We start from the raw sequence: 13,772 nt of genomic DNA, 5'->3' as shown, positions 1-13,772 counted from the left end.
GAATTAAAAGGATTTCCCTGTCAGTCCAGTGATTAAGACTCCAAGCCTCTACTGTAGAGGACACAGGTTTGATCCCTGGTATGCTGGATCTGGTGGTCAGTTCTGAGCGCATTTTGTCTGGGTACCACCACTTCTATTCTCTAACAACACGTAAAAAAGCTAGACTTTTCTGTTCTACCTAGAACAGAAAAATTTGTCAGGTTTTCATCATTGCCACTTAAAATAATGAAGAGTTCCTTAAGAGAAAAATTCTCATCTTAATATCTGTATCCTGACACCTACCAGTACAGAAAAAAACATGCAGGAAATATATATTTGTGAAGAACTGCATCCCTAGAACATAAGAGATAGATTTGTGTTTGTCTTTGATGTCTTCATGAAGAGTTCTTATGTTGGTTTCACAGTATCCAAAGCTTTCTTAGTGTTTTTGTCTCCTTGCATTTCTTAGAGATTCTTTTCTTAGAACGGTTTACTTTTCCCTTTTTAAGAGTCATAGAATATTAGAAGAGTAGTGACCAACTTTGGATAATAATTAACTTTCAGAGCCCTGGCTGGTAGTTTTTCTTCTCTAATAAACTTCAGTCATTTGAAGAACAGTCTATAAAAATGGAAAAAAATCTGTGTCTAACTACATTTTTTTTTACTGAAATTGCCAGCTTCTGCTTTAGTTCAAGCCAAATTTAAATTAAGTAGGATTTTGAAAGAAAGAGAAAAATGCCTCTTTTATAGTAGAAAGTAATATTTGTTTAGACCTCTCACATATTAAAAGCCATGCACAGATTTTTCAACAAGGAAAAAACTGCTTTAACTATGGCTTAGTGCAACATTTTGATGTAGCAACTTCATTTTGTGCTAGTTGGAAAGTCAGCTTTTTTTTTTTCCAGTATCTAAGGCTTTGGAAATTGAAAATTATGAAGAAAGGGAAGAGGACAAAGGCCAAGAAACATTTTTCCCCTTAAAAAAATTTCCTCCAAAAGTCAGAAAATACAGAAATGTGGGTTTACCGGAGGAAAGGACAGGGAGGGATGGATATCAAAAGAATGAAGAGAGAAAAAAAAGCACAGAGACAAATGACAGTGAGATTAAAAAAACAAATCAACATGGGCTTGGGATAATGTGAAAAGGGAAAAGAATCCAAAAAGGAATGAATATGTGTATAACTGAATCATTTTGCTTTCTACCTGAAACTAACACAACATTGTAAATCAACTATACTCTAGTATAAATTTTTTTAAATAACTTAGAAATATAAATAAATAAATAAAATTAGATATATTTTGCAAATGTAAAAAAAAATATGAAAAAGGAAGGCATCATGAATATGTTAAGGGGATTCTCTATCCTGGAAATATATAGCTTTGTATACATTCTAAAAAAATGGGCACAGACTTGAAAACTAGAACCAGCCCAAATATGCACCAACTGGTGAGTGGATAAACTGTGGTATGTACTAAATGATGGAATGTTTTTCAGAGATTAAAAAGAGATTTCTTAATCATCCAACAGCATATCTAAATCTCAAGTGCATGATGCTAAGTGAAAGAAGCCAGACTTGGAAGATTACATACTTCACGATCCCATTTCTGAAAAAGGCAAAACCATAGGAATGAAAAATAGACTAGTGGTCACTGGCTGCAGTGGGGAAAGGCCGGAGAAAAGAACACAGAGAAGTTTCTGGTGTGATGGAAATATTCCGTATCTTGCTGTAGTGCTGTAGTGGTGACTGCATACCAGTGACATACAGTTCATACAGTGACGCTTTTAAAAGATAAGTTTCACGCTATGTAAATTATACTTCAAAAACGTGACTTTAAAAATTGACACAACTCTGTCCTAAGACTGAAGACTGATGGAAAAGGCTGTGTAAAAACACATACAGTAATATAATAAGTAAGGGACTTTAAATACAGTTGTTACCGAAGCAAAGTCCTAAGAATGGCTTTAGGTTTACTCTGGTAGAGGAAAAAGTGAAAGTGAAGTGCAAGTCACTCAGTTGTGTCCAACTCTTTGGGACCCATGGGATTCTCCAGGCCAGAATACTGGAATGGGTAGCCTTTCCATTCTGTAGGGGATCTGCCCAACCCAGGGATCGAACCCAGGTCTCCCACATTGAAGGCAGATTCTTTACCAGCTAAGCCACAAGGGAAGCCCAAGCAAACTGGAGTGGGTAGCCTATCCCTTCTCCAGGGGATCTTCCCGACCCAGGAATTGGACTGGGGTCTCCTGCATTGCAGGAGGATTCTTTACCAAGTGAGCTATTGTTAGAAAAAACTATAGGAAAAGCAACGTGTGGGAAAGTTCAAGGAGAAGTAAATTAATAAGTAATATCATTTGTATGCAGGTCAGGAAGCAACAGTTAGAACTGGACATGGAACAGCAGACTGGTTCCAAATAGGAAAAGGAGTTCATCAAGGCTGTATATTGTCACCCTGTTTATTTAACTTATATGCAGAGTACATCATGAGAAATGCTGGACTGGAAGAAACACAAGCTGGAATCAAGATTGCCGGGAGAAACATCAACCACCTCAGATATGCAGATGACACCACCCTTATGGCAGAAAGTGAAGAGGAACTCAAAAGCCTCTTGATGAAAGTGAAAGTGGAGAGTGAAAAAGTTGGCTTAAAGCTCAACATTCAGAAAACGAAGATCATGGCATCCGGTCCCATCACTTCATGGGAGATAGATGGGGAAACAGTGGAAACAGTGACTGAATTTATTTTTCTGGGCTCCAAAATCACTACACATGGTGACTGCAGCCATGAAATTAAAAGATGCTTACTCCTTGGAAGGAAAGTTATGACCAACCTAGATAGCATATTCAAAAGCAGAGACATTACTTTGCCAACAAAGGTTCTTCTAGTCAAGGCTATGGTTTTTCCTGTGGTCATGTATGGATGTGAGAGTTGGACTGTGAAGAAGGCTGAGTGCCGAAGAACTGATGCTTTTGAACTGTGGTGTTGGAGAAGACTCTTGAGAGTCCCTTGGACTGCAAGGAGATCCAACCAGTCCATTCTGAAGGAGATCAGCCCTGGGTGTTCTTTGGAAGGAATGATGCTAAAGCTGAAACTCCAGTACTTTGGCCACCTGATGCGAAGAGTTGACTCATTGGAAAAGACTGGGAGGGATTGGGGGCGGGAGGAGAAGGGGACGACAGGATGAGATGGCTCGATGGCATCACTGACTTGATGGACATGAGTCTGAGTGAACTCCGGGAGTTGGTGATGGACAGGGAGGCCTGGCGTGCTGCGATTCATGGGGTCGCAAAGAGTCGGACACGACTGAGCTACTGATCTGATCTGATCTGATCACATGTGTTGAACTTGCCTGTTGCTCAAGTGGTAAAGAATCTGCCTGTGATGCAGGAGACCAAGGTTCAATCCCTGGGTTGGGAAGATCCTCTGGAGAAGGGAATGGCAATTCACTCCAGTATTCTTGCCTGGAGAATTCCACGGACAGAGAAACCTGGCGGGCTACAGTTCACAGGATTGCAAAGAGTCGGACACATTTGAGTGACTAACACACACACATCACACATATTGGCTCATTTACTTCTCATGAGTAAATGGAATGACTCAAAGCATGAAAGGGGGAGGAGGGGGAAACTGGTGAAAGTATTTAAACACACACACATCAGAAACAAATTTATGAGAACTTTAAGCTGAAGAAAGGACTTTGAAGTAGCCTGATATTGAGTCTACAAAGCTTTCTGAAATATCTGTATGAAAATAACTTTCATCCTGAGACTGACTCCTATCTGAGTTACCTTTGGTGCAATTATCTTTGATAATTACCGTGTAAAGATATTTACTAGGGCACTGCGTAAACTGTGATTATTATCTCACAGCTCCTTTTTAAATAATTAAATTACACAACTCAGGGATTGGTGATGAAAGAACTTAGAAAAAAAAAAAAAGAGGGTTGTAGATTATCCATTTTCTATAGGCAGTTTGAGGGCAAACACTCTTATTGCTTGTATCCAACAAGCACAATGCCTAGCTCCATGGCCACTTACATAGGATGTGGCTAATGACATATTTTTGATTTGATTTAATGTTGATTTTGCAGATCAGCATCCAGAACAGGATGCAAGAAACTCCAGCTTCTATTAAATCTCAGACTATTTGATCATGAATGAGCATTCTTCTAAAAAATTGTCATTTGTTCTTTTTCAGTTTCACACGTCATTCATTACAACTTTTGTTCTATACTCTTTTGTTTTAAAGGTGAAGATCATGGAGATTAAAAAGCAAATAGGAGAAATGGATAGCAATTTTGTCAAGGTAATGATATAATGTCTTTAAGGAAGAAAAATAGTTCTGCAAAGAAATCTCAAATTTTAGTGAATGGAATCCAAAATTCAACAAAAGAGACTCAGAATTTTAGACCCAGAAGGGAACTTATTATTATTTATGCCCATATTTCTACATGAAAAGAGTCTTGTGCTTGCTGTCTAATTAAAAAATATTACAGTACTGATGAACTTATTTTCAGGGCAGGAATAGAGACACAGCCATAGAGAACAACAGACTTTTGGACACAGCAGGGGAAGAAGAAGGAGCAAAGAACTGAGAGAGTAGCACTGAAACATACACATTACCATATGTATAACAGATGCTAGTGGGAAGTTGCTGTGTAATAAGGGAGCTCAACTCCTCGGTGCTCTGTGACAGCTTGAGGGTGGGATGATGGGGTGGGAGGGAAGTTCAAGAGGGAGGGGATATATGTATACTTATGTCTGATTCACATTGTTGTACTACAGAAATCAATACAACATCGCAAAGTAATTATCCTCTAATTAAACATAAATCTAAAATAGAATATAAAAAATATTTTTCTTCTAACAAAAATAATGCATGCTTATTTTAATAATTAAAAAATTATAAAAATATTGCAAAAAAAAGAAATATAAAGCCACTCTCAAAAATAAACACAGTGAACATTTTAGTATATTTATATTCTTCTAAATGTTTTAATACATATATTATAATATTATTATTTTAATGAGTTAACATTATATATATTATTTTCAAACTTGCTTTTTCGTTTGGCATTTTTCTTCAACAACTTTCTATGCCACTAGATGTCCTTTTACTTTTTCACTGTTTATGTGAGGCAGGGTTTGATTTTGGAATTTATTAAACTTATTTTGTTAGATATTTGTGGTTTTATAATCAATTATAAACTATACCTCAAAAATCCATATATTTTCTTGCTTTTGCAAGTAATTTTTAAGGATTAGTTTCCATAAATGGCACCTCCTTGAATCACAGGACACTCTTTTTTCAGTTAAGGCTCTGCTTTTCAACATACCCTGCAAGTCTATTATGGGATGATTAATTAAAAACCTTTCTAAGCATTATTTACTTAGGACATATGTGCAATTGACATTTGCATCTTAGAAGAGGATGATTTGCGTTCAGCCCGTGTCTTGATCTTTCTGAGATACATGGGAAGAAAAGAGGAATAAGACACTTTTTGTGGATAGCACTTTTACTAAACTCTAAGGCCCAAGTATCCAAACATGATGAAGACTTACATTTATATATTGTAAATTTTAAAATATTTAGAAAAAATAGAGTTTTATTATTTTCTCAGAAACATATTATGTTTTTCCAACTAGTGTCCTGGTAAAAGTTTAAGAAGCAAGGAGAGAGTAGTGGATAGAGAAGAAAATTATTTGTAATATGCTGCTATTGTGCAAATTTATATCTTTGAAGTATTGAAAATAATTTATTGATCTTGTGGTAATACCTTCTGCAATTTATTGTGATTGCATGATGAATTTTTTCTAAGAGGAAGGGTTTTACTGAATAAAAGTAAGTTTCAGTGAAGCCTCCCTACAACTTAGTGATATCAGAATGAGTATGGTTTTATTGTATAAACCAGAAAATGTAATTTCTATTTTACCCAAAATTGTGGGTGTCTTTTCAGGAAGATGCTTGTGATGAAGCTCATAAATTAAAGGAAAAACTTGTTGCAAGAATAGAGGTAAGATTTCACAGTTACACAAGTTCAAATAATGATCAAATGAAGTTATTTAAATCTACACACAGAGGTCATTCTTTCCCTGGAAGTTGAGTGTATACCACACACTGGTCTCTTTCTACCCCTTTCTCCCCTCCTGCACTTCTGCTTTGGGGTGCCAGAACGTCTCACAGGTGTGTGTACTTCCAAGCTCTCATACCCTGGGGCTGCTCCTACAGCTCCTCCATCTGCAGCTTATCCTCCATGTCTACATATTACCCACTCTTCAAAGCTCAATTCAAATGTTCTCTCATCTCCCAGACCTCCCCTAATCTCCCCTAGCCAGAAAAATGACTCCATCTGAACTTCTCACGCAAGAGTTTATACACTGAGGTAAATGTGAATGCGTGAGTCAAACAGTGAATTAATGAATGAATGAACCTGTCACCAGTTCAGAGGTGCTTAATCATCCCACCTATCCTAGAGGAGAAGTCCCAAAACCAAGCCTCAGCTACTGTGTCCTCACATTTTTTACTTTCTCTTTAGCATGTCTATAGTATCTAATGAATATATGCATTTAGTTGTTTATTGCTTACCACCCAACCCTTATAGACACACATAAAATTCTTTGTCCCTTTTGTTAAAAAACACATGCATAATAGAATGCCCATGTCTTGTCTATATTGTTACCTGCCACATCCTAGAATAGTGCCTGGTGGAATCAGTCAAATAAGTATGTTTTGCATAGATGAAAAAATTGAATAGTTGAATTCAATAAAAGAAGAACTATATTTCTATCTGAATACTCTATGAATGTGTAAGTTTCTTTCCTTAGGTGAGTACACAGTGAGTACACACGACTCACGTGTGATTTGCAACACTCTTTACGTGTTCTGGAGGAAAGATACTTGGCATCATCTCCAATGAGAAGGGCAGACAATGAGAATCTTTTTTTTAAACGATTGATCTTTTTGTTCCCAGAACTTTTGCAAGGACATGGCTCTGCTGGATACAAAGTTGGGGATGTACCAAATGCAAGGGAATCCAGACTCTCAGAGTCCTGAAGAAATGGGCATGGATGAAAAGGAGCCCCTGCTTCTTCAGGCTTCATCACCATCCTTGGAGGAGAGCTCCCCTCCCCACATTACAATGTGGTGAGTTAGAGACAGGGACCTCTGGAGGCTGACAGAGTCCCCAAAATGAATGGACTATAGTAAGATTGAATTTCGTCAAGGAATTTATTTTATTTTTTTAATAAATTATTTATTATTCTTCTTTAAAACTTTAAGTTGTAATATTTTTCTTCTTCATATTTTTAAAATTTTCTATCAGTATTTTCTTTCATTTACTGGCCACGTTGCATGGCTGGTGGGATCTTAGTTCCCCTACCAGGGATTGAACCCAGGCTATAGTAGTAAAAGCACCAAATCCTAACCACTGGACAACCAGGGAATTCCCAAAACATATACCTATTGCAATAGATATAGATATAGACATAGATACAGATATTTCTTTCTTAGCATTTTAGATAACTACATATATATGTATTCTTGCTTAGTCACCAAGTCATGTCCGACTCCTGGCAACTCTGGAGTGTAGCCTGCCAGTCTCCTCTGCCCATGGCATTTTCCAGGCAAGAATACTGGAGTGGGTTGCCATTTCCTTCTCCAGGGGATCTTCCCAATCCAGGGAATGAAACTGCATCTCAAGCATTGGCAGGTGGATTCTTTACCACTGAGAAACCTGGGTGGCCCCAGAAAACTACATATACATAAATTTTAAAGGATGGTGTCTTCAAGCTATGATGCAGCCACCTCTACTGAAAGAACATACCTGCTAAGCAGATTTGAAAACCTTTGTTTGCTAGACAGGGTGGCTCTCCCTTGTATGATATTGAAGACACACGTACTGGCAAATTCTGACTCTGGATCTCTTTTTCTGGAGATGCCATACCATCATATATGCCTTGAGTAGTATTTTCCTCTAAGAAAGCTATTTTTTTTATCTTTTTATTTTGTTTTATTCTTTTGTTAGAGAAAATGTGAAAATTAAGTAAACTCTGGCTATGTTTTCACACACAAACACATACATGCACAAATACTGTTAACTCAATTTTATAAAAATATAATGAAAATGGCATAAAACCATTTTATCTCTTTTGCTTAAGAAAGCTCTTTTAATTCTTTATCCCCAAGCACTAACCCAAGTAGAATCTTTCTTTTGTGTATGCACATTGTACTTAGCTCATAATCCTGACATAGTGCCCACAGCATACTATTGCAGTTAAATTATTTCCAATCTGTCTTATCTTAATAACCCATGGGCTACTTGAAGGCAGGAGTCTTGATCATTTGCAGATATTAAATATAAAATATGTCCATCATGCTCAACAAATATTTAACTTATTTATTAATTAAAGTAACAGGTGAAGAGTGATGTTGATGGTGAAGTAAGGACCATCAAAGAAAACTTCCTCCTCCATAAAACTCAATGAGAGAGCTGGAAAAAATTGTCAGAATCAACTTTTTCACAATTCTGTAAAGTAAATCTTTAGTATTCAGAAAAAGATAAAGAACTCTTGAAACTCAACAGCAAAAGACAAACAGCCTAATTTTCAGTATAAGCAAAAAACTTGAATAGACATTTCTTCAAAGAAAATATACAAGTGGCCAAAAATCACTTGAAAATATTTTCAGTGAAAAAGCACAATGAAAGCATTATTGATCTTTGGGGAAATGCAAATCAAAATCATGAGATATTGGGAATTCCCTGGCGATACAGTGATTAGAACTTGGTGTTTTCATTGCCAGGGCCCAGTTCTGATCCCTGGTCAGGAAACTAAGATCCCATAAGCCAAAATAAATAAAAAAAGAAATAATGAGGTATCACTTTACATCTCTAGATCAGTTCAGTTCTGTTCAGTTGCTCAGTCATGTCCAACTCTTTGTGACCCCGTGGACTACAGCACACCAGGCCTCCCTGTCCACCACCAACTCCTGGAGTTTACTTTATACCACTAAGATAACTATAATTAAAAAGACAGATGAAGACAAGCATTGGAGAGGATGTGGAGAAATTAGAATCCTCAGACTGTGTTAGTGGGATTGTAAAATGGTGCAAACACTTTGGAAAACAGTTTGACAGTTTCTGAAAATGTCAAGCTACCATATGATCCACTTGTAAGTATGCACCCAAAGAACTGAACATGTATGTCCACATAAAAACCTGTATATGAGTATTCACAGTAGCTAAAAAGTGGAAACAATACAAATACTCATCAACGGATTAAATAGGTGAGCAAAATGTGGTATATCCATATGATAGAATATTATTCAGCCATGAAAAACAATAAAGTACCTATACATGCCATAACATGAATGACCCTTGAAAACATTATGCTAAGTGAAAGAAGTCAGACCCAAAAGGCTACATATTATATCATTTTGTTCATATAAAGTAGTAAAAGTGGGAAAATCCAGGTCTGCAGAAACTAGATTAGTGGCTGCCAGGCCTAGGGAGAGTGGAAAATAGGGAATGACTGTTTTGGGGAGGAATTTTGATAAAAATTTTCTGGAATTAGTGGTGATGGTTGTACAATCTTGTGAATAAACTAAAAGCCACTGAATTGTACAATTTAAAGAGTAAGTTTTATGGCATGTGAATTATATCTCAAAAACAGACAAATAAGTGAGTAAGTGAATGCCATTTGGTGATCACTTAATTGTGTTATGGGCTTCCCAGATAGCTCAGTTGGTAAAGAATCTGCCTGCAAGGCAGGAAACCCCAGTTCGATTCCTGGTTGGGAAGATCCCCTGGAGAAGGGATAGGCTACCCAGTCCAGTATTCTTGGGTTTCCCTTGTGGATTAGCTGGTAAAGAATCCGCCTGCAATGAGGAGACCTAGATTCGATCCCTGGGTTGGGAAGATCCCCTGGAGAATGGAAAGGCTACCCACTCCAGTATTCTGGCCTAGAAAATTCCATGGATAGTCCATGGGGTCGCAAAGTGTTGGACATAACTGAGTGACTTTCACTGTCACTTAATTGTGTTATACAGGCAGATAATCCAGGTTAGTTGGTCATCTTTCATCACATAATTGGCTTCAGAGATGGCTCAAGTGGTAAAGAATCTGCCTGCCAATGCATGAGGCCCAGGAGACATGGATTCAATCCCTGGGTCAGAAAGATCCTCTGGAAGAGGAAATGGCAACCCATTCCACTATTCTTGCCTGGAGAATCCAATAGACAGATTTGCCTGGTGGGTTACAGTCTGTGGGGTCACAAAGCATCAGACACAACTGAGCACGCACACACAGCACAGAATTACATCCTAGTTAAGACTGTCTAAGACTTTTACGAGTCTCCTGTCAGAGAACTGGAAACATTCTGATTCCATTTAAGCATATTTATACATTATCTCTTTTCAGGAAGTTTATCTTACAATGTCAATTATTCTATACCAATTTTGCTGTTTTTAGCTTCAGAGGGTGGCCTCTTCCTGGTATTATCCCCAATCCCTCAGTTCTCTTATAGTTTTCTTCTATTTATTAACCACATATAACGTGAACATTTGGAAAAGATTAAAGATTTTATGCAAGGAAAGTTCTTTTTTTTTTTTTTAATTGATGTTAGGGCTTCCTTGGTGGCTCAGACAGTGAAGATATCTGCCTGCAATGCAGGAGAAACTGGTTCAATCCCTGGGTCAGGAAGATCCCCTGGAGGAGAAAACTCACTCCAGTATTCTTGCCTAGAGAATTCCGTGGACAGAGGAGCCTGGTGGTGATGTGAAAAGTCATATATGACTTAGAAACTAGGCAGCAATAACTGATTATATTGAAGTTATAGGATTATAGTTTTTAATTTCTGTTTTCCAAGTTATCTGTAATTTAGAAAAAAAACTATTTTCTCTTTAAATATTAATGTTAAAATGTGGCGTTTTTGTGGGAAATGTCCCAGCTTAGTATTTCCAAATATGATTAATTTTGGAATTTAGGAAGATAGTGCTTATTTACTAGGTATGTTTTGGTAGTGAGTCATTTTGCTTTGCATAAGAAGGAACAAATCTAGATTTAGTGCTCCTGGAGGACAGGACATTTCTGCTTCACCTTGCTAGCCATCAAAGCCTCTTTCAAATAGAGTATTTTAAGATCATTGGCTCTTTAATAAATATGTGAAGTAGAAGCAATTATTTGTGTACCTGCCAAGAGATAGCCAGTGGCAGTAATGCCAAGAAACTTGGCTCAGTTTCATGGAATCCAAAGAGTTGGGTCACAAAATATATGCATAACTAGCTTTAACTGTGCCCTAGACTTTCTCTTCTGAAAAGTATTATAGAAGGTAATTATCTCCAGGTAACTGGATTATCTGTGACATTTCTTTTGTTCTGTCTGTCTTTCTGGATTTTCCAGATCTTCTACCCTAATCGTGTATTGCATTTATAATTAGATAATAATGCAAGAACTTCAAAGCAAATAAATACAATGCAAAAAGGGCATGTCTGGTGGTGGGATAAAACTGCTGATAGAGAGAGTTGAATTCACTTGTCACATGTATTTTGTACCCTGAGGAAAATCTAGCTAGCTGGCTGTGCCCTTATTTCTCCCCAGATAGACTTCCTGTACCTCACAAGTGAAGTAAGGGTGGCAATAACCACGAAAATGTGAGACTAGCATTTCAAATAAAAGAGCTCCACAGTAATCAGGGTTTCACTGTCTCATGGCTATAGAATCTTAGAATTCCAGTGCCAGCCCTAGGATGGACTTATGTCTGTCTACTCCAAGTTCCTTCTTTTGCAGACATCAACAGCAGTTAAGAGAAGTTCAATTACTTACTTGAAGTTGTAAAGCTATACAGATGGAGGAACCAAGAGTCACATCAGTGTGATTTTCTTCAGAATGTTCTTTTGTTTGTTTATTTACTTATCTATCTATTGATTAATTGGTTGATGTGTAGCTGATTTATAATATCATATTGGTTTCAGGTAAAAGGGCTTACAAGGTGACTCAGTGGTAAAGAATCCGCCTGTGATTGCAGGAGATGCGGGTTCAATCCCTGGGTCGGGAAGATTCCCTGGAGGAGGAAATGGCAACCCACTCCAGTATTCTTGCCTGGGAAATCCCATGAACAGAGGTGCCTGATAGACTGCAGTCTGTGGGGTTGCAAAAGAGTCAGACACAATTGAACGCTCTTGGACAGACTTATACAACATAGTGATTTAATATTTTTATAGATTATACTGCATTTACATTTATTATGAAATAATAATTAAAAGACGCTTACTCCTTGGAAGAAAAGTTATGACCAACCTAGATAGCATATTCAAAAGCAGAGACATTACTTTGCCAACAAATGTCCATTCAGTCAAGGCTATGGTTTTTCCAGTGGTCATGTATGGATGTGAGAGTTGGACTGTGAAGAAAGCTGAGCGCCGAAGAATTGATGCTTTTGAACTGTGGTGTTGGAGAAGACTCTTGAGAGTCCCTTGGACTGCAAGGAGATCCAACCAGTCCATTCTAAAGGAGATCAGCCCTGGGTGTTCTTTGGAAGGAATGATGCTAAAGCTGAAACTCCAATACTCTGGCCACCTCATGCAAAGAGTTGACTCATTGGAAAAGACTCTGATGCTGGGAGGGATTGGGGACAGGAGAAAAAGGGGATGACAGAGGATGAGATGGCTGGATGGCATCACTGACTCGATGGACATGAGTTTGAGCGAACTCCAGGAGATGGTGAGGGACAGGGAGGCCTGGCGTGCTGCGATTCATGGGGTCTCAAAGAGTTGGACATGACTGAGAGACTGAACTGAACTGAACTGGACTGGATAGCTATACTTCCCTGTACTATACAATATATCCTTGTTGCTTATTCATTTTGTACATAATAGCTTGCGTCTCTTAATTTCTAGCCCTATCTTGCCCCTCCCCTCTGCCCTCTTCCCCACTGGTAGCCACCAGTTTGTTCTCTACATCCTTCAGATGTTCTTAACCACAAATGTGTTTCTTTCCTTCTAGGAAACGTGCACTGAGGATTTTCATCATGTTTTATGTCCTCACCTTGACTGGACTTTCATGTTACATACTGTTTTTTGATGCTACATTTATCTTTGAAAAGGTGCTCCCTACAATTCTTGGGCGCCGCAGGATGTGGGAACTGCGGGAGATTCTTGCACCTTTCTTGAATTTGGAAGTGGAAGACTTGCTACCCTCTTAAAGATACAGAAGTTACTGTTACCCTACTGAATTTCTTCTCAATAAAAGTCTGGCTGTTCTTGTATTATGATGGTTAACTTACTTTTTAAAAAACACTATAGAGTGGAATATTACCCAGCTATGAAAAAAGAATGCATCTGAGTCAGTTCTACTGAGGCGGATGAACCTAGAGCCTATTATACAAAGTGAAGTAAATCAGAAAGAGAAAGATATCGTATACTGACATATACATGGAGTCTAGAAAGATGGTACTGATGACCTGTTTTTGAGGCAGTTTCAAAGGAGATGCAGATGTAAGCAACAGACTTACAGTCACAGTGGAGGAGGGAGAAAGTAGGATGACTTGAGAGAGTAGTATTGAAACATATACATTACCATATGTAAAGTAGATAGTGGGAATTTGCTCTTTAATACAGGGAACCCAAAGGTGGTGCTGTATGATAACCTAGAGGAGTGGGACAGGGAGGAGATAGGATGGAGGTTTAAGAGAGAGGGGACATATGTATACCCATGGCTGATTCATGCTGATATATGGCAGAAACCATCACAATGTTGTAGACTAATTGTCTTCCAATTAAAAATAAAATTAAGAAACAAAA

General features: G+C 37.9%; 1 protein-coding gene across 1 annotated transcript in view; it reads left to right on the top strand.

Annotated features, from left to right (window-relative positions):
• Positions 1–13,234, top strand: part of SMCO2 (single-pass membrane protein with coiled-coil domains 2) — a 31,712-nt gene extending 18,478 nt beyond the window's left edge. Inside the window, exons 5-8 of the mRNA XM_086401629.1 lie at positions 4,176–4,283; positions 5,935–5,991; positions 6,949–7,121; positions 12,976–13,234. Coding sequence (XP_086257755.1) covers positions 4,176–4,283; positions 5,935–5,991; positions 6,949–7,121; positions 12,976–13,174 — 537 coding nt within the window. The 3' untranslated portion in view covers positions 13,175–13,234. The remainder of the gene's footprint in view (positions 1–4,175; positions 4,284–5,934; positions 5,992–6,948; positions 7,122–12,975) is intronic.
• Positions 13,235–13,772: the final 538 nt, after the last annotated feature.

This window comes from Bos grunniens, chromosome 5, assembly GCF_055505025.1.
Source record: "Bos grunniens cultivar Pamir isolate PY7600 chromosome 5, Bosgru_T2T1.0, whole genome shotgun sequence".
Classification (NCBI taxonomy): Eukaryota; Metazoa; Chordata; class Mammalia; order Artiodactyla; family Bovidae; genus Bos; species Bos grunniens.
The sequence above is the reverse complement of the archived record's forward strand: the minus strand, read 5'-3'. Positions and strand labels throughout refer to the sequence as shown.